The 25,304-nt window shown below is 50.6% G+C and overlaps 3 protein-coding genes across 5 annotated transcripts; 2 read left to right on the top strand and 1 right to left on the bottom strand.

Annotated features, from left to right (window-relative positions):
- Positions 1-642: 642 nt before the first annotated feature.
- On the top strand, positions 643-2,363 carry LOC310809931 (interferon tau-3-like; the record flags this gene model as incomplete). Its single annotated transcript, XM_083677452.1, has 5 exons — positions 643-786; positions 934-1,020; positions 1,681-1,824; positions 2,059-2,151; positions 2,259-2,363. The coding sequence occupies 5 exons, from the start codon at positions 643-645 to the stop codon at positions 2,361-2,363; spliced, it is 573 nt and encodes a 190-aa protein (XP_083533578.1).
- Positions 2,364-3,634: 1,271 nt separating this feature from the next.
- On the bottom strand, positions 3,635-11,180 carry rdm1 (RAD52 motif containing 1). Of its 3 annotated transcripts, none has more exons than XM_083677937.1 (8): positions 10,974-10,994; positions 10,602-10,757; positions 7,906-8,085; positions 5,738-5,869; positions 5,370-5,538; positions 4,922-5,014; positions 4,720-4,799; positions 3,635-4,322 (listed from the first exon to the last, which is right to left on the bottom strand). In XM_083677937.1, exons 2-8 carry the CDS (start codon positions 10,704-10,706, stop codon positions 4,242-4,244), a joined length of 840 nt encoding a protein of 279 aa, XP_083534063.1. In that variant the 5' UTR covers positions 10,707-10,757; positions 10,974-10,994; the 3' UTR covers positions 3,635-4,241. The 3 variants fall into 3 exon arrangements, with proteins under 3 accessions (XP_083534063.1, XP_083534062.1, XP_083534061.1); XM_083677936.1 differs by lacking the exon at positions 10,974-10,994 and adding an exon at positions 10,948-10,969 and having other exon boundaries at positions 10,602-10,911; XM_083677935.1 differs by having other exon boundaries at positions 10,602-11,180.
- Positions 11,181-12,351: 1,171 nt separating this feature from the next.
- Positions 12,352-22,968, top strand: tap2a (transporter associated with antigen processing, subunit type a). Its single transcript, XM_083677772.1, has 11 exons — positions 12,352-13,239; positions 13,337-13,451; positions 15,436-15,566; positions 16,054-16,259; positions 16,786-16,983; positions 19,503-19,631; positions 20,153-20,341; positions 20,633-20,806; positions 20,978-21,137; positions 21,480-21,616; positions 22,089-22,968. The coding sequence occupies exons 1-11, from the start codon at positions 12,750-12,752 to the stop codon at positions 22,368-22,370; spliced, it is 2,211 nt and encodes a 736-aa protein (XP_083533898.1). The 5' UTR covers positions 12,352-12,749; the 3' UTR covers positions 22,371-22,968.
- The last annotated feature ends 2,336 nt before the right edge of the window (positions 22,969-25,304 follow it).

Here is a 25,304-nt window from a genome sequence, read left to right as displayed (position 1 = left end):
TGTGATTTATCTGTCCACATAATGTCATTATATTCTGGTTACCAAAGTTATCGTAAACCACGCACGCACGCACGCACGCACTCACGCACACACACACACACACACACACACACACACACACACACACACACACACACTCACTCACTCACTCACTCACTCACTCTCTCTCTCTCACTCACACACACACACACACACACACACACACACACACACACACACACACACACACACACAGCCATGAAGCTTCTTCATTCATACCACCTGCGACATGCAGGCCTCGTCCCGTCTTCCGTTACTATTCCACAGGAGGGGGAACTCGGGGGGATGTGAAAAACGGAAATCCTGCCTTGCGGTTTGAACTTGGCCAAAATTTCCAAAATTCATTCATTTTTATCTCACATATCCCCCCTTTCACTTTTTGTACATCCATGAATCCTGCCTATTTAACCCGCAGCGATGGGAGCAGGAGACACAGTCACCTCAGGAGAAGATCCGACACTGTTGTCTACACACTCCGAACAGGTGAGTCAATACGCCAATCCACTGGATCGTTGCTTGAGGCTTAAATGAATGAATCCTCGATTTTATTGAACCTTCCAACCACGCCTCTCTGCTGTAGATCTTGTCTCCAGATAACCGACCATGGGCTTTCACGGTACCGCCGTTTGGACGAGCGCCTTCCTCCTCTTCCTCGCGCAGGTTGGCGCCGCGCCCGCGCCCGCGCCCGCACCCTGTCACCTCCAAGGGCACCTCGTGCAGCGCAGCCACCGCCTCCTCAGAGACATGGTCAGTCTGCTGGCCTGGGACTGACCCCCAACAACCCCAACCCCAAATACCCCAACAACAACCCCAAATACCCCAACAACTACATCAACAACAGGAAACTTTGACTCCAGTCATGTTCGTGTTGAGAAACTGATTCTGTTCTTTCAGGGGGGAAACTTCCCCGCGCGGTGCCTGCAGGATAATGTCGTCATCGCGTTCCCAGCCGCGTCTTTCGCCTCCTCTGCCGCGCCGCAGGTAAGTGTTATTATTACATTTTTAAACCATCCTTCAAAACCCATCTTTTAAACTTGATTTTAATCTTTAACTATTTGTATTCGTTGTTTTTACTGACTGTGCTTTTGTTTCCTTTTTATTTATCTATCTATTCTTGTTCTCTCCGTGGAATGTAATCTATTTTAGTACTGAGAAAAGCTCTATACAAAATAAATGCATCATTATTATAGATTTTTATTATGGTTTTTATTATTATTGTTGTTATTGTTATTATTATTGTTATTATTATTATTATTATTATTATTATTATTATTATTATTATTATTATTATTAAAAAGGTATATGTCTGAGTCTCAGGACAGTATTAAAGACATTACATTCCACGGAGAGAACAAGAATAGATAGATAAATAAAAAGGAAACAAAAGCACAGTCAGTAAAAACAACAATAAAAATAGTTAAAGATTAAAATCAAGTTTAAAAAGATGAGTTTGAAGGAGGAGAGCGTGCTGTTGATGTGGTTTGGGAGATTATTATTCATATGAGAAGGTATATGTCAGAGTCAAGGGACAGTAAAGTTTTATTACGAGATTACTATTATTATTATTATTATTATTATTATTATTATTATTATTCATATTGCTGCGTGTTGGATTGAATGCTTGCGTCCTCTCTGCTCCAGCGGGACGTCGGGAAGGTGGTCTATGAGAGTCTGAGCAGCATCGACTCTCTGCTGGGAGCCGAACACCTGCCGACCGAGTGGGACCAGCAGAAGCTCGACGACTTCCAGAACATCGTCTACCGGCAGGTCGAAGAGAGCAGATGTGTGAGTTCCCAGTCATGGGATGTAATTCTGGCACCGCCAGTCCCGTCCGAGCCGTCTCATCTGCGAGCGGTCCGGTCCGGTTCTCACTGAGGAGGACCACCATGGAGAAACGTCAGAAGGCTTTATTCTGTTTAAATAACTTTTAATGTGTGTATTGTTGTATTCGTCAACTATGTATGTATGGAAGGATGTGTAATTCAAATGTGTCAAATATGGGTCTCGTGACTGTTTCAGATGAGGAGCGGAGCGCACGGGACTGACGACTCCGTTAGAGCGCATGCGCTGAAGACATACTTCCAAAACATCGCGACTGTTTTAAAAGAGAAGGTAAGCTCGAACTGAAAACATACATACACACATAGTTTTAATACTGCTGATAGATGATGATAGAGAACCCTGTCTGACTCTCTCTCTCTCTCTGTCTCTCTTTCCAGAACTATAGTTACTGTTCCTGGGAGGTGGTGAGGAAGGAGCTGCTGCTCACCCTCCAGTTCATCCTGCAGCACAACTCTGACAGCCTTGTCTGGACCAGGACATAGAACCAACACCAGAACCTCCTCTGGACCAGGACATAGAACCAACACCAGAACCTCCTCTGGACCAGGACATAGAACCAACACCAGAACCTCCCCTGGACCAGGACATAGAACCAACACTGGTCACCTTCCAGAGTCATGACAGCCATTTTGTATTTTGTATTTTCTCATATTTTTATGAGAATGTTGACGAATGTTCGATATCTATCTATTTATGTATTTATTAATTTATTTATTTATCTATCTATATCTTTTTTCTATTTATTCCAAAAAAATATTTCTGTCCATTTGAAAAATCTTCATTAAATGTTTTGCAAATAAACATCTGCACTGAAAATCTATACGGTGTGTTTTAATAACAGATTTGGTGTGTTGTGATGGTGTACATTTACATTTTTACATTTTAGTCATTTAGCAGACGCCTTTATCCAAAGTACATGTGTCTAAAGTAAGTTAATCCATCAGTCATCATAAGAAAAACAAATCTATGCTACTTTTTTTAATTTACAGTCACGAAACTGTTCAGGGTAGTGGGGATGAAGAGGTCTCTAGGGTTAGGGTTAGGGTTAGTACAGGGGGGTAGTGGGGATGAAGAGGTCTCTAGGGTTAGGGTTAGGGTTAGTACAGGGGGGTAGTGGGGATGAAGAGGACTCTAGGGTTAGGGTTAGTACAGGGGGGTAGTGGGGGTGAAGAGGTCTCTAGGGTTAGGGTTAGTACAGGGGGGTAGTGGGGGTGAAGAGGTCTCTAGGGTTAGGGTTAGTACAGGGGGGTTAGGGTTAGGGTTAGTACAGGGGGGTAGTGGGGGTGAAGAGGTCTCTAGGGTTAGGGTCAGGGTTAGTACAGGGGGGTAGTGGGGGTGAAGAGGTCTCTAGGGTTAGGGTCAGGGTTAGTACAGGGGGGTAGTGGGGGTGAAGAGGTCTCTAGGGTTAGGGTCAGGGTTAGTACAGGGGGGTAGTGGGGATGAAGTGTCTGGCCTGACTCTGACTCTGCCAGGGCCAGACTGAGCATGTGTGGGTAACCATGGTAACCGTGCCCCATGTGGCCGATCAGAAAACGAAAACAAGGGGAGAAGCAAACAGAGACAAACGGAAAGGAGAGAAGAAACTCCCTCTGATTGGTCTGCTCACACACACACACACACACACACACACACACACACACACACACACACACAGCTGCTCCCCAAGCATTCTGATGTCTAATGAGGACGTTTAATCAGTAGAAATCAGGGAATGAGATCCTTTCAAATAAATCTTTATTATACAAACACAGTCTTGGTCCCGAAAAGCACTTTCTAAAATCCAGAGTCTACAGGAGTGACTTCCTGTCCAGACGGCGCCCTGCAGGAACGCCACAGCTGGGGCAACACTACAAGCCCATTTCAGGGGTTATATAATAATAATCATTATAGTAACAATGTATGTAACAAACGAATAAATAATTATTATATAATATATAATATAATAATAATAATATAATATAAAATAATTATAATAATAATAATAATTATTATTAGGGAGGATGTTGTTGTTTGGAACTTTGAACTGAATTTCAATTCAAAGACTTCGGCCAGACTTCGGCCAGACTTCGGCCAGACTTCGGCCAGACTTCGGCCAGACTTCCGCCCGGCTCCTGTAAAGTTAGAACCAAACAGAACCTCCACAGTCGTAGCAAACAACACACAAGGTAACAACTCTTCTACTCGTTCTACAAAATAACAGAACAACAGAACAACAGAACAATAGAACAATAGAACAATAGAACAATGGAACGTCAGGGGGTGACCTCCTCATCCTCTTCTTCTATACTCCTGAACACGCCTCAGGTGGACAGACAGGTGAGCAGGTAGACAGGTGAGCAGGTAGACAGGTGAGGTTAGGGTTAGACGGTCAGGTCACATGGTACCTCCTCCTCCTCCTCCGCTCCCTCAGGATCAAACTGACTCCATGGGACGTCATTCACCTGAAGAGGACATGTCACTGGAGCACATGTTGTACCAGAAGGGAGGGTGTGATTGGTTGAGGAGTGTGATTGGTTGAGGAGTGTGATTGGTTGAGGAGTGTGATTGGTTGAGGACTGTGATTGGTTGAGGACTGTGATTGGTTGAGGAGTGTGATTGGTTGAGGAGTGTGATTGGTTGAGGAGTGTGATTGGTTGAGGAGTGTGATTGGTTGAGGAGTGTGATTGGTTGTGTGTGATTGGTTAAGGAGTGTGATTGGTTGAGGAGTGTGATTGGTTGAGGAGTGTGATTGGTTGAGGAGTGTGATTGGTTGAGGAGTGTGATTGGTTGTGTGTGATTGGTTAAGGAGTGTGATTGGTTGTGTGTGATTGGTTGTGTATGATTGGTTGAGTGTGTTACCTGGATGACTCCCTCCAGATCCTCCTCAGGTAGAACCTGGTCTCTCTCCACCCTGAGCTCCACCATCACCCTCCCACTGCCTGAGACAGACAGACAGACAGATAGACAGACAGGTCACCTCAGACAGACAGGTGTGTGTGTGTGTGTGTGTGTGTGTGTGTGTGTGTGTGTGTGTGCGAGGGTGTGTGTGTGTGTGACTGACCTAGGACCAGCAGCAGGACCTTCTCCATGGCGTCCACCACAGCCTTGTCTCTGGCCCAGCGCTGCAGCTTCCTTCTCTGAGGTAGGACCACCTCTGGACCCCCCCCCCCACACACACACATATACACACACACACACCATACACATATACACACATACACACACACACACACACACACACGTTAGATCCAAGTCTTTCTCGTCTCCCACTGTGTTGTTTGTGTGCGCATGTGTGTGTGTGTGTGTGTGTGTGTGTGTGTGTGTGTGTGTGTGTGTGTGTGTGGTGTGTGGTGTGTGGTGTGCGTGCGGTGTGTGTGTGTGTGTGTGTATATGTGGTGTGTTTGTGGTGTGTGTGTGTGGTGTGTGTGTTGTGTGTGTGTGTGTGCATGTGTTGTGTGTGTGTGGTGTGTGTGGTGTGAGTGGTGTGTGTGGTGTGAGTGGAGTCTGACCGGTGCTTTGAAAGGCCTCCTCTGCCACCCCCACCCCCCTGCAGCTGAGCCCGTGGTGGGGGAAGGTGACCTCCACCAGACAGCCGTACTTCAGGCTGCTCTCCTGGGGGTCCGTCTGCCTGGACCACCCCTCTGGCCCTGGGGCTTCACTGCTGGACAGGTCCTTCAGCTGGAAGGACACACACACACACACACACACACACACACAATTTTGTTGTAACCGGTGGACAGATAAAGAAGTGAGGGTGTGTGTGTGTGTGTGTGTGTGTGTGTGTGTGAGTGTGTGTGTGTACTGACAGTGAGGATGTGTGTGTGGTGTGGTGTGGTGTGGTGTGTGTGTTTGTGTGTGTGTGTGTGTGTGTACTGACAGTGAGGATGTGTGTGGACCAGCCGTTGAAGCCCAGGTAGTGGTTGGCCAGGTCCTGACAGCTGCTGTGGCTCAGAGGTCTGCAGGGGGACAGGTAGGAGGGGGCGGCCGGCCCTCTGCTGCTCTGCTTCACCTGTCAGACACCCAGGGAATTACACCCTACCTCCTACGTCCTACCCCCTACGTCCTACCCCCTAGTCCCTGCCTCCTAGTCCCTGCCTCCTAGCCCCTACCTCCTAGTCCCTACCTCCTACCCACTACCTCTACCTCCTAACCCCTACCTCTACCTCCTAACCCCTACCTCCTAACCTCCACCTCCTAGCCTCTACCCCCTACCTCCTAGCCCCTACCTCTTAGCCCCTACCTCCTACCCCCTACCTCCTAGCCCCTACCTCTTAGCCCCTACCTCCTAACCCCTACCTCCTAACCTCCACCTCCTAGCCTCTACCCCCTACCTCCTAGCCCCTACCTCTTAGCCCCTACCTCCTAGCCCCTACCTCCTAGCCCCTACCCCTTACCTCCTAGCCCCTACCCCTTACCTCCTAGCCCCTACCTCCTAGCCCCTACCCCTTACCTCCTAGCCCCTACCTCCTAGCCCCTACCTCCTAGTCCCTACCTCCTAACCCCTAACCCCTACCTCCTAGCCCCTACCTCCTAGCCCCTACCTCCTAGTCCCTACCTCCTAGTCCCTACCTCCTAACCCCTACCTCCTAGCCCCTACCTCCTAGTCCCTACCTCCTAACCCCTACCTCCTAGCCCCTACCTCCTAGTCCCTACCTCCTAGTCCCTACCTCCTAGCCCCTACCTCCTAACCCCTACCTCCTAGCCCCTACCTCCTAGCCCCTACCCCCTAGTCCCTACCTCCTAGCCCCTACCTCCTAGTCCCTACCTCCTAGCCCCTACCTCCTAGCCCCTACCTCCTGGTGAATATGAGGGACAACCTCTGACTGCTGTTCAGCGGGTCATCATTATACAGTGGTGCCATACTGCCACCTACTGGTGAATATTGGGGACTGGTGGTTGGGTTTTGTTGCAGTCCCTGTTTGATGTTTTACATCTCAACAATATCTAGGAGTTTACAGGACTGACATAATATAACAGTAATATACAGTGTATATATATACATATATAATCATAAATAATCATGATATACTGTGTGTATATATATACACACAGTATATCATGATTATTTGTGGAATTTGTTTAACTCTACATGAGTTTAATACTTGGTTCCAGGGGAGGCTGGTCCCTAGCTCTCACCCAGAGTTCTTACCACATAGCTAGGGACAAGGAGGTAGGGGCTAGGAGGTAGGGACAAGGAGGTAGGGACAAGGAGGTAGGGGCTAGGAGGTAGGGGCTAGGAGGTAGGGGCTAGGAGGTAGGGGGTAGGAGGTAGGGGCTAGGAGGTAGGGGCTAGGAGGTTGGGGTTCGGAGGTAGGGACAAGGAGATAGGGGGTAGGAGGTAGGGGCTAGGAGGTAGGGGCTAGGAGGTAGGGGGTAGGAGGTAGGGGCTAGGAGGTAGGGGCTAGGAGATAGGGGGTAGGAGGTAGGGGCTAGGAGGTAGGGGCTAGGAGGTAGGGGGTAGGAGGTAGGGGCTAGGAGGTAGGGGCTAGGAGGTAGGGGGTAGGAGGTAGGGGTTAGGAGGTAGGGGCTAGGAGGTAGGGGCTAGGAGGTTGGGGCTAGGAGGTAGCGACTAGGAGGTAGGGACAAGGAGATAGGGGGTAGAGGGTAGGGGCTAAGAGGTAGGGGCTAGGAGGTAGGGACTAGGAGGTAGGGACTAGGAGGTAGGGGTTAGGAGGTAGGGACTAGGAGGTTGGGGTTCGGAGGTTGGGGTTCGGAGGTAGTGACTAGGAGGTAGGGGTTAGGAGGTAGGGGTTAGGAGGTAGGGGTTAGGAGGTAGGGGCTAGGAGGTAGGGACTAGGAGGTAGGGACTAGGAGGTAGGGGTTAGGAGGTAGGGGCTAGGAGGTAGGGACTAGGAGGTAGGGACTAGGAGGTAGGGACTAGGAGGTAGGGACTAGGAGGTTGGGGCTAGGAGGTTGGGGTTCGGAGGTAGTGACTAGGAGGTAGGGGTTAGGAGGTAGGGACTAGGAGGTAGGGGCTAGGAGGTAGGTGGTACTTCCTTACATTCAGGGGGGTGTGCTGTACTCTGGGTCGTACCACTACCTTACGTTTAGGGGGGTGTGCTGGAACAGGCCTCGTCCGTGCATGGCCCTCTGGGCCCGGGAGGCCTGAGCAGCAGAGAAGAACTTGACCAGAGCGTAGAACCCGGGCTTGGTCACAGCCGCGTTGGGGAACAGCTTCAGCAGGTACAGAGGCCCGAACTCTGAGAACTCGGTCCAAATGGACTCCTGTAGAACACATGAGGCAGAATGTCAGAATGGGACAGCAGACAGCAGACAGAGGACAGATGACAGTAGAGAGGACAGATGACAGATGACAGTAGACAGCAGAGAGGACAGATGACAGTAGAGATGACAGATGACAGTAGAGATGACAGAGGACAGTAGAGATGACAGATGACAGATGACAGTAGAGAGGACAGAGGACAGTAGAGATGACAGATGACAGATGACAGTAGAGATGACAGATGACAGTAGACAGTAGAGAGGAGAGAGGACAGAGGACAGATGACAGATGACAGTAGACAGTAGAGAGGAGAGAGGACAGATGACAGATGACAGATGACAGTAGAGAGGACAGATGACAGATGACAGTAGAGAGGACAGATGACAGATGACAGTAGAGAGGACAGAGGACAGATGACAGAGGACAGATGACAGATGACAGATGACAGTAGAGAGGACAGAGGACAGAGGACAGAGGACAGATGACAGATGACAGATGACAGTAGAGAGGACAGATGACAGATGACAGATGACAGTAGAGAGGACAGATGACAGATGACAGTAGAGAGGACAGATGACAGATGACAGATGACAGTAGAGAGGACAGATGACAGATGACACAAGTTCAATGAGAGGAAAAGGTTCGTAAGACTAGTCAGATTGTAAGTGTAGGTTAGTGTAGGTTAGTGTAGTGTAGTGTAGGACTAGTCAGATTGTAATCTGATTACAATCTGATGTCCATTTTACAGTCCCTAGTCATGTTTCCCAATAGAATATTTCCTTTCCTGTAGGATTTTGTGTGACCTTGATCGAAATCCTATTGGAATATGTTTTTCCTATTGGAAATAATCAAAAGCAAACCTTGGATCCTTTAGGAGTCTATCAATCCTATGAGATGTTGTTGCATCAGCTCTATCAGAATAATGTTGGGAGGGTTTTCTTATTGGAAATCAAAAGTAATCCTATTGAATGCTATCGGTTTTGCAGGATTTTGTTCCTCCAACCAGAATCTTATCAGAACCGTTTTTGTGAACTGAGAAGTTCTGGAACGGGGACCTGCTTCAAGTATCCATGACAAACTACCACTGACATTTGAAACATGGATATCTCAGTCACACACCCTTGCTAAAAACCAAATTGATTTATGACAAATAACAACTGGAGATATTCTCCCTTAAAAAGGTGACAGTTTACAGTACTGTGGACGTTTGTTTAATTTCGAAATGCCTTTAAGAAACTGTTGGAACTTGGAAACAGCATGGATATGCTAGCTAGCTCTCTCAACGCCAAGCTATGCAGATAATGCAGGATAACGGAACTAAAACTAAGCTTTCATTTCAAATGTCTACAGATAAAAACGTAGACACTCTGACACCGTACACACTCTGACACCGTACACACACCGTACACACTCTGACATTGATGGAGCTGCAGCTCCTTCACACACAGTGAGCTGCCGACCCTGAGCTGATCACACAGCCACCCTGAGCTGATCACACAGCCACCCTGAGCTGATCACACAGCCACCCTGGACTACCGTTAAACCAGTCCAAACATGGCCAGTTCCCCACGTTAGGATCACTCTCTCAAGTGGCCTCAGTGGTAAATGCTGTATGATGACGCTATAGGATCAAATCCAATAGGATACCGTTTCCTATCGTGTGTTGACTGTGGTGTGGTGTGTTGACTGTGGTGTGGTGACTGTGGTGTGGTGACTGTGGTGTGGTGACTGTGCTGTGGTGACTGTGCTGTGGTGACTGTGCTGTGGTGACTGTGGTGTGGTGTGGTGTGGTGACTGTGGTGTGGTGTGGTGACTGTGCTGTGGTGACTGTGGTGTGGTGACTGTGGTGTGGTGACTGTGGTGTGGTGTGGTGTGGTGACTGTGGTGTGGTGTGTTGACTGTGGTGTGGTGACTGTGGTGTGGTGACTGTGGTGTGGTGTGGTGACTGTGCTGTGGTGACTGTGGTGTGGTGTGGTGACTGTGGTGTGGTGACTGTGGTGTGGATGTCTGGAGACAGGAGCAGTGCGTCGTTCCTGTGACTGAGGGCCACCGGAGAGCCTTCCTACAGCCGCCACCCGTCACCCGCCACCCCTGTCAGCCCGTCAGCCCCGCTACCCCCGTCAGCCCCGCCACCCCCGTCAGCCCCGCCACCCCCGTCAGCCCCGCCACCCCCGTCAGCCCGGCACGCTTCCACAGCCTAGAGGAACTCAGACAGATAAACAACAAATAACTTGTTTATCATGAAACTATTGAGACAAACTAAATGACCTTGTGAAAGACTTATTTCTGACATTTGTCCATGTCAGAGGTCTGCTTAGACACAACACAACACACACAACACACACAACACACAACACACCACACCACACCACACCACACCACATACAACACACCACACACAACGTTCCTATCGCGGGTTTCCACTTTGAGCTGAACGTAGCCTGACAAACCTCCAACTGTTCCAGACACACGACTGCAACCCAATCACCACGACGCCACGCCTCCCAGTGAAACTCACGTAAATGAAAGCTGGTGAGAACGTGGGCTGAATGTCCCAGACGAACAGCGTTTTAGTCGCTTCAGTCGGGACCCTGAACTCAATGATGTCCACCTCAGTATCCATGGCGACGGTGAATTCTGATCCGTTCAACCAGCAACGTGACTCAGCAGGACACTGAAACACACTACTGACACTGAAACACACTACTGACACTGAAACACACTCTACTGACACTGAAACACACTACTGACACTGAAACACACTCTACTGACACTGAAACACACTCTACTGACACTGAAACACACTCTACTGACACTGAAACACACTACTAACACTGAAACACACTACTGACACTGAAACACACTACTGACACTGAAACACACTACTGACACTGAAACAGAGACGTCGTCGTTGTTGTTTGTCCTGCTCAGCTACTTCCGCACGCACGAGAGCTACGGATTTTGCCGCGCTGCAACGTCATTCGCTATTCCGAGCCACGAGCACAGCTGTGACCAATGAGAGCGAAGCATCCAGATCCAATCCCCGCCCCTCGCCTCCTCCTCGACACGGATTGGAGGAGAAATAACCGGATCCTGAGGTCACGTGTTTGTCTTCTTGCCGGTAGTTTGAGGAGTCGTCAACTTTGTTGATCTCTTTCATCTTTATCCCTAAAAAACAACACAATTATTACAAAATACAGTCAACCTTTTCATGCTGAAGGACGTTAGAATTTACATTGTGGCCTCTTGCGGTTGGATATTATTGTCCTCGTACTACGAATATACCAACCGACCTTGAACTAGTTCCCTTGAAGGCTACAGAGAAGACTATGTGACTACTACCACACCTCCCCTCACATACAACGTTTTCTGGTCATTATTTTTTTCACGTTGATAAAATATTGAAATATGAATTCAGAGTGTCGTTGTGGTCTTTCCTCCACTAGAGGGCAGCCTGTGTGTGTGTTTGTTTGAAGAGCCGCCATCTTCATTTCCCGTTCAGGAGGCCACTTCTGTGAAATCACGTGGTGTGGGCCCAGCACAGCTGCTGTAGGTGCTGCTCCCTCCTGCTGGGGGCGCTACTCCCGAGTTAGCGTTGACTCGAACCACAATACACACACATCAAAGGCTGTTGCGTGTTGGGGGCAGTTTAGGAGACAGGGATGTTTGAATGTTCCAGGCCTGGGTCATTCAACACCATGTTTACTGTGATCAGGTTTTACACCCCTGACTTTAGTTAGTTTCATGTCTCACATCTGTCCTGTTTGTAGAAGGACAACAGCGACGGTCTACCCTAACCCTAACCCTAACCCTAACCCAAGAATAACCTTTATTATTAGGGTTAACCCTAACCCTAACCCAAGAATAACCTTTATTATTAGGGTTAACCCTAACCCTAACCCAAGAATAACGTTTATTATTAGGGTTAACCCTAACCTTAACCCAAGTCCATAACCTTTATTTTCTATTTCATTCTTTTGGCTCTGTATTATTCTAAATGTTATTCACAACAACTCAACAACACTGTTGATATAAACGTCTTGTTGAGTAGTGATAGTATTGTTGGTGAGGCCGTCCTGCGTCTGTGTTTCTGCCTCTGCTGAACCTTCAGAGAAATATCAGTCATCAGCCAATGGGATTTATGTTGGCTGGTGACTCATCAGTTACCAGGCAGACACGGAGCCGGCAGGTTCTGCTGCTCGACCTCGGATGACGTCTGCGGGGTCAACCGAGGTCACATTATTGATTCACCCAGAACGAAAAGCACAGACATGCGAGATTTATCTTCATGTGTTTTATTGTCATTTGATCATTTGTAAACAAACAATATGAACATGTTCCACAGTCACGTCGTTTCTACACCACAGCCGGGGACAGGGAGTTAAGATGACATGTATTACAAACTGAGAGGAGTGAGTCCCACTCCTCAAAGTACCAAACAAAGCTTGAATTTAGACATTTCTTGAATTGAAATTTCAGACTGGGGCTTTAATCTGTCCAATAATGTTTCAAAGTACAAGAGAAAGCTGCGGCGGAGTTCCCCTCCTGCGCGGCTGGCTGCGAAACTGAAAGGAACTCGCGTCTCAAACTGGATGCTGAGAAAAGCGGTTCTGCGGATTCTGTCTTTCTGTACCTCAACGGTTCTACACGTCCCGCTTCGTTTAAAATGGATCTTAAAACGTGTGCGTTCGCTTTTGCTGCCGCGTTCGTTGATATAATCACATGTTGCGCGCCCGGGTTGAACAGATCCGTCGCCGCGGGAATCTCAGTGCGACTCTGGGCCGGTGCGGTGATCCGGTGGCTCGTGCTGTTCGGTATGTCGCTCCTCACAGAAGGCTCCGTGAAGTCGGTGTTCAGGCGCGTGATAGCGGTACATTGTCTCGTTTTTCCGGTGTATGAAACCGGCCGCGTATTGTTGTACGGAGGTGCAGCAGAGAGGTGCGCGTTGGGAGGTCCAGGGCTGTGGCTCCTGTGTGGCGCGGTAACCGCCGCGTCAGCCGCGTTCTGGGAGACCTCCTTCCCCGACGGTAACGGGACAGAGAAGACAGAGAAGAAGCAGAAAGCGCGAGTGCTGTTCATGAGAGTCCTCCGCTTCTACAAACCGGACTACCTCCTCCTACTCGGGGCGTTTGTCTTTCTGTCACTGGCTGTCCTGTGTGAGTATGCGCCATAGCCTTGTATCGTGATGATGATGAAGAAGATGATAAATGATGATGATGATGATGATGATGATAACTGTGTGTGTGTGTTCAGGTGAGATGTTCATCCCATTCTACACTGGGAAGGTGATTGACATCCTCGGTGCCCAGTACCAGTGGAACCACTTCCTGTCTGCCATCGTCTTCATGGGACTGTTCTCTCTGGGAAGGTCACTGTTCTAAACTCCTGTTTCTAGACGTGTCTTTAACTGATGCTGAAGCCCTTATTCGTATTCATGTGTTGCATATCTGTCTTATCTATTTGTATAGTACTTTGTAACACTGTTTTTAAACGGTGCTATATAAATAAAGTTTATTATTATTATTATTATTATTATTATTATTATTATTATTATTATTGTTGTTGTAGAGCTCTGGGTATCCAAGCTGTTCCTTGTTGTTGGGTGTCCAAGCTGTTCCTTGTTGTTGGGTGTCCAAGCTGTTCCTTGTTGTTGGGTGTCCAAGCTGTTCCTTGTTGCTGGGTGTCCAAGCTGTTCCTTGTTGTTGGGTGTCCAAGCTGTTCCTTGTTGTTGGGTGTCCAAGCTGTTCCTTGTTGCTGGGTGTCCAAGCTGTTCCTTGTTGTTGGGTGTCCAAGCTGTTCCTTGTTGTTGGGTGTCCAAGCTGTTCCTTGTTGCCGGGTGTCCAAGCTGTTCCTTGTTGTTGGGTGTCCAAGCTGTTCCTTGTTGACGGGTGTCCAAGCTGTTCCTTGTTGTTGGGTGTCCAAGCTGTTCCTTGTTGCCGGGTGTCCAAGCTGTTCCTTGTTGCCGGGTGTCCAAGCTGTTCCTTGTTGCTGGGTGTCCAAGCTGTTCCTTGTTGTTGGGTGTCCAAGCTGTTCCTTGTTGCCGGGTGTCCAAGCTGTTCCTTGTTGCCGGGTGTCCAAGCTGTTCCTTGTTGTTGGGTGTCCAAGCTGTTCCTTGTTGCTGGGTGTGTTCCTCACTGCAGTGTAAAGTTGTCATTGACTGTAAGAAGCTTGACATCACTGAGAATATGTCAGCTGTCAGCCTCCACAGACAAACGGCAGACTTAGGATTTATCATTTATTTTACCTGGAGGAGCAAAACTGAGCGTTTCAGCAGATCTAAACTGAGCGTTTCAGCAGATCTAAACTGAGTGTTTCAGCAGATCTAAACTGAGTGTTTCAGTTCTTTATATTCATTGATGATTTGTGTGTCCTGTGGTGTGTTTTTAGTGTGTGTGTGTCCTGTGGTGTATTTTTAGTGTGTGTGTGTCCTGTGGTGTGTTTTTAGTGTGTGTGGGTCCTGTGGTGTATTTTTAGTGTGTGTGTGTCCTGTGGTGTGTTTTTAGTGTGTGTGTGTCCTGTGGTGTGTTTTTAGTGTGTGTGGGTCCTGTGGTGTGTTTTTAGTGTGTGTGTGGGTCCTGTGGTGTGTTTTTAGTGTGTGTGTGGGTCCTGTGGTGTGTTTTTAGTGCGTGTGTGTGGGTCCTGTGGTGTGTTTTTAGTGCGTGTGTGTGGGTCCTGTGGTGTGTTTTTAGTGTGTGTGTGTCCTGTGGTGTATTTTTAGTGTGTGTGTCCTGTGGTGTGTTTTTAGTGTGTGTGTGTCCTGTGGTGTGTTTTTAGTGTGTGTGGGTCCTGTGGTGTGTTTTTAGTGTGTGTGGGTCCTGTGGTGTGTTTTTAGTGTGTGTGTGGGTCCTGTGGTGTGTTTTTCTTGTGGATGTATTTAGGAATGAATACAGATGAATACAGTTACTAAGATATCTTATTTTCTTTGATGTTACCTTGACTGTAGTGTGTGTGTGTTAATGGTGTGTGTGTTAATGGTGTGTGTGTTCATGGTGTGTGTGTGTGTTCATGGTGTGTGTGTTCATGGTGTGTGTGTTCATGGTGTGTGTGTTCATGGTGTGTGTGTGTTCATGGTGTGTGTGTGTTCATGGTGTGTGTGTGTTCATGGTGTGTGTGTTCATGGTGTGTGTATTCATGGTGTGTGTATGTTCATGGTGTGTGTATGTTCATGGTGTGTGTTAATGCTGTGTGTGTGTTCATGCTGTGTGTGTGTTCATGCTGTGTGTGTGTTCATGCTGTGTGTGTGTTCATGGTGTGTGTGTTCATGGTGTGTGTGTTCACGGTGTGTGTGTTTATGGTGTGTGTGTTCATGGTGTGTGTGTGTGTGTGTGTGTGTGTTCATGGTGTGTGTTCAGCTCGTTGGGAGCAGGCTGCCGGGGAGGCCTCTTCATGTGTGCCATCAGCAGCTTCACCTGCAGGGTCAAGGCCAGGCTGTTCGGGGCGCTGGTAAAGCAGGAGATTGGCTTCTTTGACACCACCAAGACAGGTAGACACCACCTGCTCCCAAACACCACTCAACACCATAGACAACACCACCTGCTCCCAAACACCACTCAACATCAGAGACAACACCACCTGCTCCCAAACACCACTCAACATCATAGACAACACCACCTGCTCCCAAACACCACTGAACATCATAGACGACACCACCTGCTCCCAAACACCACTCAACATAATAGACAACACCACCTGCTCCCAAACACCACTCAACATCATAGACAACTAGAGTACCCCCAACCCCACCCCGCAGGTGACATCACATCGTTGTTAAAAACGGAAACTAAGGTGAAAGTCACAGAGTTATGATGTTCCTCAGTGAATTCAGTGTTTTAGCAGGTGTGTTTTGTGCATTTTGACCTGAATAAACGTGTCAATCCATACAATCCAGCGCCACGCTGTTCTAACATCCCCCCCCTCCCCATCCCCCCTCCCCATCCCCCCTCCCCTCCCCCTCCCCCTCCACCCTGTAGGTGACATCACGTCCAGACTGTCCAATGACACCACTCTGATGAGCCGGGCGGTGGCCCTGAACGTCAACGTGCTGCTGAGAACCGCCATCAGGACGGCCGGGGTGCTGTGGCTCATGGTCGGCCTCTCCTGGAAGCTCACGCTGCTCATGCTGCTGGAGACGCCCCTCACCGGCCTGCTGCAGAACACCTACGACAACCACTACCAGGTACAGAACACCTGACTACCAGGTACAGAACACCTGACTACCACTACCAGGTACTGAACACCTACGACAACCACTACCAGGTACTGAACACCTGACTACCAGGTACTGAACACCTGACTACCACTACCAGGTACTGAACACCTGACTACCAGGTACTGAACACCTGACTACCAGGTACTGAACACCTGACTACCACTACCAGGTACTGAACACCTGACTACCACTACCAGGTACTGAACACCTGACTACCACTACCAGGCACTACTACACTCTTTTCACAGAAGGTTCTACATTAAACCCAACAGGGTTCTTCAAAGGGTTCCGCTACGGAGATGAAGAACCCTTTTAGAAGGCCTGGGGTGGTCCAGTGGTCCAGCACCACGGCCTGGGGTGGTCCAGCATCACGGCCTACGGTGCACTCGTATGCCCATGTTGGCATGGGTTGGAATCTGGCCCATGCCCTGCTGACATGCCCTCTACTTCCTGTCTTTGTCTTGTCTAAGGCGTTCATGTTGTTTATATTTAGCGGCTGTCTAAGGCGGTGCAGGACTCTGTCGCCCGGGCCAACGATGCAGCGGGCGAGGCCGTGGCGGCCGTGAGGACGGTGCGGAGCTTCAGGACAGAGCAGGTGGAGGCCGGGCGCTACAAGGAGAGGCTGGGCCACACCCACCGCCTGAAGACCAGGAGGGACATCATCAGGGCTGTGTACCTGCTGGTACGCAGGGTGAGTATGGAGGGTCAGGGTCTGCCTGCTGGTCTGGAGGGTCAGGGTCTGCCTGCTGGTCTGGAGGGTCAGGGATTACCTGCTGGTCTGGAGGGTCAGGGTCTACCTGCTGGTCTGGAAGGTCAGGGATTACCTGCTGGTCTGGAGGGTCAGGGATTACCTGCTGGTCTGGAGGGTCAGGGTCTACCTGCTGGTCTGGAGGGTCAGGGATTACCTGCTGGTCTGGAGGGTCAGGGTCAGGGTCTGCCTGCTGGTACACAGGGTCAGGGTCTACCTGCTGGTCTGGAGGGTCAGGGTGAGGGTCAGGGTCAGGGTCAGGGTCTACCTGCTGGTCTGGAGGGTCAGGGATTACCTGCTGGTCTAGAGGGTCAGGGTCTACCTGCTGGTCTGGAGGGTCAGGGATTACCTGCTGGTCTGGAGGGTCAGGGTCTACCTGCTGGTCTGGAGGGTCAGGGTCAGGGTCTACCTGCTGGTACACAGGGTCAGGGTCTACCTGCTGGTCTGGAGGGTCAGGGTGAGGGTTAGGGTCAGGGTCAGGGTCTACCTGCTGGTCTGGAGGGTCAGGGATTACCTGCTGGTCTAGAGGGTCAGGGTCTACCTGCTGGTCTGGAGGGTCAGGGATTACCTGCTGGTCTGGAGGGTCAGGGTCTACCTGCTGGTCTGGAGGGTCAGGGATTACCTGCTGGTCTGGAGGGTCAGGGTCTACCTGCTGGTCTGGAGGGTCAGGGTCTACCTGCTGGTCTGGAGGGTCAGGGTCAGGGTCTACCTGCTGGTACACAGGGTCAGGGTCTACCTGCTGGTCTGGAGGGTCAGGGTGAGGGTTAGGGTCAGGGTCAGGGTCTACCTGCTGGTCTGGAGGGTCAGGGATTACCTGCTGGTCTAGAGGGTCAGGGTCTACCTGCTGGTCTGGAGGGTCAGGGATTACCTGCTGGTCTGGAGGGTCAGGGTCTACCTGCTGGTCTGGAGGGTCAGGGATTACCTGCTGGTCTGGAGGGTCAGGGTCTACCTGCTGGTCTGGAGGGTCAGGGTCTACCTGCTGGTCTGGAGGGTCAGGGTCAGGGTCTGCCTGCTGGTACACAGGGTCAGGGTCTACCTGCTGGTCTGGAGGGTCAGGGTGAGGGTCAGGGTCTACCTGCTGGTCTGGAGGGTCAGGGTCAGGGTCTACCTGCTGGTCTGGAGGGTCAGGGTGAGGGTCAGGGTCTACCTGCTGGTCTGGAGGGTCAGGGTGAGGGTCAGGGTCTACCTGCTGGTCTGGAGGGTCAGGGTCAGGGTCTACCTGCTGGTACACAGGGTCAGGGTCTACCTGCTGGTCTAGAGGGTCAGGGTGAGGGTTAGGGTCAGGGTCAGGGTCTACCTGCTGGTCTGGAGGGTCAGGGATTACCTGCTGGTCTAGAGGGTCAGGGTCTACCTGCTGGTCTGGAGGGTCAGGGATTACCTGCTGGTCTGGAGGGTCAGGGTCTACCTGCTGGTCTGGAGGGTCAGGGATTACCTGCTGGTCTGGAGGGTCAGGGTCTACCTGCTGGTCTGGAGGGTCAGGGTCTACCTGCTGGTCTGGAGGGTCAGGGTCAGGGTCTGCCTGCTGGTACACAGGGTCAGGGTCTACCTGCTGGTCTGGAGGGTCAGGGTGAGGGTCAGGGTCTACCTGCTGGTCTGGAGGGTCAGGGTCAGGGTCTACCTGCTGGTCTGGAGGGTGAGGGTGAGGGTCAGGGTCTACCTGCTGGTCTGGAGGGTCAGGGTGAGGGTCAGGGTCTACCTGCTGGTCTGGAGGGTCAGGGTGAGGGTCAGGGTCAGGGTCTACCTGCTGGTCTGGAGGGTCAGGGTGAGGGTTAGGGTCAGGGTCAGGGTCTACCTGCTGGTCTGGAGGGTCAGTGTCAGGGTCAGGGTGAGGGTCAGGGTCAGGGTCTACCTGCTGGTCTGGAGGGTCAGGGTCAGGGTCTACCTGCTGGTCTGGAGGGTGAGGGTCAGGGTCTACCTGCTGTCTGGAGGGTCAGGGTGAGGGTGAGGGTCAGGGTCAGGGTGAGGGTCTACCTGCTGGTCTGGAGGGTCAGGGTGAGGGTCTACCTGCTGGTCTGGAGGGTCAGGGTGAGGGTCAGGGTGAGGTCTACCTGCTGGTCTGGAGGGTCAGGGTGAGGGTCTACCTGCTGGTCTGGAGGGTCAGGGTGAGGGTCTACCTGCTGGTCTGGAGGGTCAGGGTCAGGGTGAGGGTGAAGGTGAGGGTCAGGGTGAGGGTCAGGGTCAGGCAGAACTCTGGCAGCATCGCCCACATAGATGATAACACTGTGTACACATCTGGAAATCTACTACCTGTCGTTTCTGTGGTCTTTGATGTGTGTGTGTGTGTGTGTGTGTGTGTGTGTCTTTGTCTGTGTGTTTGTGTGTGTGTTTGTGTGTGCGTGTGTGTGTGTGTGTCTTTGTCTGTGTGTGTGTGTGCGCGTGTGTGTGTGCGTGTGCGTGTGCGCATGCGTGTGTGTGTGTGTGTCTTTGTCTGTGTGTGTGTGTGTGTGTGTGTGCGTGTGCAGCTGACAGCTCTGGGCATGCAGGTGGCCATGCTGTACTATGGCAGGCTGTTCATCCAGGGAGGACAGATGACTGTTGGGAACCTGGTCTCCTTCATCCTGTACCAGTCTGACCTGGGAGACAACATCAGGGTACCACACACCCTCCATACCAATACGTGTGTGTGTGTGTGTGTGTGTGTGTGTGTGTGTGTGTGTGTGTGTGTAAGCCTCTGTGTCTGAGCTACTGCCTACAAGGCCAGTTAAACCAGAAGAGTCGTTACCGCAGCAACTATGGAACAAGATATTTATTTTCCAGAGTCTTATCTTAGTAACTCTTACTGACATGTATGTAGTAGTTTAGCCGTCATCAAATCAAAGTTTATTTGTCATAAAGACAGAATCCAGCCGTAGAGTCCTCAACAACGCAACACAGTAACAACAGCAACCACAACCACAACCACAACCACAACCACAACAACCACCACAACAACCACCACAACAACCACCACAACCACAACCACAACCACAACCACAACCACAACCACCGAAGGAAACACAACAGGAGCTGCTGAGGAGATTTTTTTTTTTTTTAATAAAGTTTGAAAATCTATTGAATGATTTCGACACTATTGACAGTATTGACTAGTAAACCTGACCTTTAACCCTCTCAGACGTTGATTTACATCTTTGGTGACATGCTGAACTCTGTGGGCGCGGCCGGTAAGGTGTTTGAGTTCCTGGACCGAGCGCCTCAGGTCAGCACCCAGGGAACCCTGAGACCAGAGCAGCTGACTGGACACGTCCTCTTCAACAACCTGACCTTCTCCTACCCGACCCGCGCAGACCACCCGGTCCTGCAGGTAACACAGTGGTCCGGGGATGACCTCTGGATGAATATGGTGTTATAAGTAGCTTTATAAACACTTCATAAAGACTTTAGAAACACTTTATACACATTAATAAGTCATGTTCATTAATAAGTCATTACATTAAAATTGCTTAGAAAGCTGTAGAAATTATAATATATTTTCTTTATAAATGCTGGAACATATGTACTAATAGCAGCACTGCACTGCACTGCACTGTGTGTGTGTGTGTGTGTGTGTGTGTGTGTGTGTGTGTGTGCGTGTGCGTGTGTGTGCTGGATGCAGGGCGTGTCTCTAGAGCTGCAGCCGGGTCAGCTGACGGCGCTGGTGGGACCCTCAGGCGGGGGGAAGACCACCTGCGTCAGCCTGCTGCAGAGCTTCTACCGGCCACAGGAGGGAGACATCCTATTGGACGGAGAGCCACTGCACAGCTACGACCACCACTACCTACACCAAAAGGTCATATCACACACACACACACACACACACACACACACACACACACACACACACACACACACAGCAGAGTAGGTAATATAACAGTTGAACCCCGCCCCCCCACGGTGGTGGTGTGTATCCTAACAGGTGTCCATGGTGGTGTGTGTGTGTGTGTGTGTGTGTGTGTGGCAGGTTGCCATGGTGTCCCAGGACCCTGTCCTGTTCTCTGGCTCCATCAGAGACAACATCTCCTACGGCCTGGCTGGCTGCTCATTGGACAGGATACAGGAAGCGGCCCGCAAGGCCAACGCCCACAGCTTCATCAGCCAACTGGAGGAAGGCTACGACACAGGTACACCGACTGTCACTATGGCAACACACTGGTACGCTGGTGGTCACTATGGCAACACACTGGTACACCAGCTGTTGCTATGGCAACACACTGGTATGCTGGTGGTCAGAGAAGGTCAGCCTCCATTTTGATATAAAGTACAATTCAAAATGGCGGGCGTGAAACTAGACTGGCAGGGGCGTGGCCTTATCCCTGGAGAGGGATCCACGTTTTACTGTGTGTGTGTGTGTGTGTGTGTGTGTGTGTGTGTGTGTGTGTGTGTGTGTGTGTGTGTGTGTGTGTGTGTGTGTGTGTGTGTGTGTGTGTGTGTGTGTGTGTGTGTGTGTGTGTGTGTGTGTGTAGATGTGGGAGAGTGTGGAGGCCAGCTGTCCTGTGGTCAGAAGCAGCGTATCGCCATCGCCAGAGCGCTGGTCAGAGAGCCTCAGGTCCTCATCCTGGACGAGGTCACCAGCGCCCTGGACACTGAGAGCGAGCACCTGGTAACCCTGACCTTAACCCTAACCCTGGCCCTGACCATAACCCTAACCCTGACCGCAGCCCTGACCTTAACCCTAACCCTGGCCCTGACCGTAACCCTAACCCTGGCCCTGACCTTAACCCTAACCCTGACCGTAACCCTAACCCTGGCCCTGACCTTAACCCTAACCCTGACCTTAACCCTAACCTTAACCCTGGCCCTGACCTTAACCCTGACCCTAACCTTAACCCTGACCCTGACCTTAACCCTGACCTTACCCTGACCCCTAACCCTAACCCCAACCAACGAGAGTGAGCACATGGTACAGCCTCTTCCCTCATTCCTGTATGGACACACATCACCGTGGAGACCAGACACTGACACCAACTATGTAGTATTGACATTGGACATGGTACAGCCCTCTACCCTGGCCAACTGCCCCACTCTCTGTCTAACTGCCCCTCTCTCTGTCTAACTGCCCCTCTCTTTCTCAGATCCAGGATGCCCTGTCTAACTGCCCCTCCCAGACCCTGCTGGTGATAGCTCACAGGCTGAGGACGATCGAGGCAGCGGGGCAGATCGTGGTTCTTGCCCAGGGGCAGGTGCAGGAGCGGGGCAGCCACCAGGAGCTGATGGGCCTGAAGGGGAGCTACTACAGACTCAGAGGGCAGCGCTTCACAGAGGAGGGCAGCCAGGCTCAGACTCAGACTCAGGCTCAGACTCACTCCTCTGGGGCTCAGCTGGGAGAGCATGGCGCTAACAAGGCTTCGGTTTAGTCAAGTTCTATAGCAAATAAAGACAGAATCTTCCACAGAGGACAGGACAGAGAGGCCAAACGTGAGTTATGAAAAACAATTCTAAATGTTCCATAAGAAAACAGGTTGATGGATGGAGGGAGTGATGATTTATGGAGGGAGTGGTATCAGGAAGTGTCTAGAAGTCGGTCCATGAAAGGAGCAGATCCAGGATTACCAAACACTAGAAATATCTTAACAGGAACAGTACTAATCAGGACCAAAGATGATGTCATATTCTTTTTGATAATTACGATGAGCTCACCACCAATATTGTAGCAACCCGAGAACTATCTTTAGAAATGGGAGGGGAAACCAGGCCCTGACGAGGTAGAGGAACCAGAACCTGACGAGGTACAGGAACCAGAACCTGACGAGGTACAGGAACCAGAACCTGACGAGGTAGAGGAACCAGGTGAATGATATTGGTGGCGAGCAGCCAGGAAGTGTGAATGATTTGCATATGGGGGAGGGACCCTACATTTGAAGTGTATAAACATGGTGGACTGAGAGAAAGAAGGGAGATGCTTCAGAACCACCTCAGCTTTTGTTACTCTGAATAAAAGTCTCTGAATAAACCTGCTCTAGTCCTTGGCATTTTATTTATAAGTATTTTAACTTAGAATTCCACCACAGGTTGTGGGTTCAATTCTTGCTGGGACCATAGATATATATACTGTAAATGTCTGCCGCTTTGGATAAAAAGTGTCAGCTACATGGCATATTAACTAACCCTAACCCTAACCATAACCCTAACCCTAACCCTAACCTTAACCATAACCCAAACCCTAACCCTAACCCTAACCCTACGTTGACCAACCCTCCCAGCCTCCTCTGTGAATCATCATACATCCTCCCAGCGTTTGAAGCCAGACTGATGGAAATATTTAAGGTGATTGTCAGATAAATACCCAACTATATAAGAATCTCCTGTTTCTTCTATTGTCTCCTCCCCTATCCTTTGACTGGTGCAACAACAATTTACCTATCTGCCTAGGGGTACCAAGGGGGAGGGAGGGAGGGAGAGAGGAAGAGGGGGAGGGAGAGAGGAAGAGGGGGAGGGAGAGAGGAAGAGGGGGAGGGAGAGAGGAAGGGGGGGAGGGAGGGAGGGAGGGGGAGAGAGAGAGGAAGGGAGGGAGAGGGGGAGGGAGAGAGGAGGAGGGAGGGAGGGAGGGAGAGAGGGAGGGAGGGAGAGGGAGCTAGTGCTTGCTGCTGATCAGTCACCTGACTCCCCAAGCCCAGCCAAGCCCAGTCATGTGACCGAGGCTTGATACCAAGTGTTGATTTTCATCAACGAGGCTTTCACTGAAAACAATAGAGGCAGACCACATCAGAGCAGAGTCTGAGAGCTGTAGGGATCTGAGAACACCCTCAGCTTCCACACCGTCATCACAATGACACCCTGGTCACCATAGCAACGTGACACGGACTTCAAACATGCTACTTCACTCCAAGACGACGGTGGTTACGGTGACGGTTAGACGGTGGTGGTTAGACGGTGGTGGTTAGACGGTGGTTAGACGGTGGTGGTTAGACGGTGGTTAGACGGTGGTGGTTAGACGGTGACGGTTAGACGGTGGTTAGACGGTGGTGGTTAGACGGTGACGGTTAGACGGTGGTTAGACGGTGGTGGTTAGACAGTGGTTAGACGGTGGTGGTTAGACGGTGGTTAGACGGTGGTGGTTAGACGGTGGTTAGACGGTGGTGGTTAGACGGTGGTGGTTAGACGGTGGTGGTTAGACGGTGACGGTTAGACGGTGGTGGTTAGACGGTGGTTAGACGGTGGTGGTTAGATGGTGGTTAGACGGTGGTGGTTAGACGGTGGTTAGACGGTGGTGGTTAGACGGTGACGGTTAGATGGTGGTTAGACGGTGGTGGTTAGATGGTGGTTAGATGGTGGTTAGACGGTGGTGGTTAGACGGTGGTGGTTAGACGGTGACGGTTAGATGGTGGTGGTTAGACGGTGGTTAGATGGTGGTTAGACGGTGGTGGTTAGACGGTGGCGGTTAGACGGTGGTGGTTAGACGGTGACGGTTAGACGGTGGTTAGACGGTGGTGGTTAGATGGTGGTTAGACGGTGGTGGTTAGACGGTGGTTAGACGGTGGTGGTTAGACGGTGGTTAGACGGTGGCGGTTAGACGGTGGTTAGACGGTGGTGGTTAGACGGTGGCGGTTAGACGGTGGTGGTTAGACGGTGGTGGTTAGACGGTGGTGGTTAGATGGTGGTTAGACGGTGGTGGTTAGACGGTGACGGTTAGATGGTGGTTAGACGGTGGTGGTTAGACGGTGGTTAGACAGTGGTGGTTAGACGGTGGTGGTTAGATGGTGGTTAGACGGTGGTGGTTAGACGGTGGTGGTTAGACAGTGGTGGTTAGACGGTGGTGGTTAGACGGTGACGGTTAGATGGTGGTTAGACGGTGGTGGTTAGATGGTGGTTAGACGGTGGTGGTTAGATGGTGGTTAGACGGTGGTGGTTAGACGGTGGTGGTTAGACGGTGGTTAGACGGTGGTGGTTAGACGGTGGTTAGACGTGGCTCTCTGAGCGAAGGAACACCTGATGCAGAGAAACTGGTTTGACGAGGTTGAGTTTGATCACATGTCCTCTCATCATGATCTCAGATCACTCCGTTTGGTCAGATCTTGTGTCAGGGTTTTGTCACCAACTGCCAAACAGTTCCACAACCCTCACCACCTCGAGGGCCGAGGGTTTTATCTGGTGTTTTACCTAGCAACAATACTCTGATTGGCTACAAAATAACGCATCATCATTTCTGCATTTTTGGTGAATAAAGTCGCCCTCGGCCCTGAATGAGCTAGGGAGATAGATAGACTCTTCATTAGGGCTCTGTAGGTCAGGGTTAGACTCTTCATTAGGACCCTGTAGGTCAGGGTTAGACTAGGGGTAATCTGTGTAGG

This window comes from Argentina silus, assembly GCF_951799395.1.
Source record: "Argentina silus genome assembly, chromosome: 9".
Classification (NCBI taxonomy): Eukaryota; Metazoa; Chordata; class Actinopteri; order Argentiniformes; family Argentinidae; genus Argentina; species Argentina silus.
The sequence above is the reverse complement of the archived record's forward strand: the minus strand, read 5'-3'. Positions and strand labels throughout refer to the sequence as shown.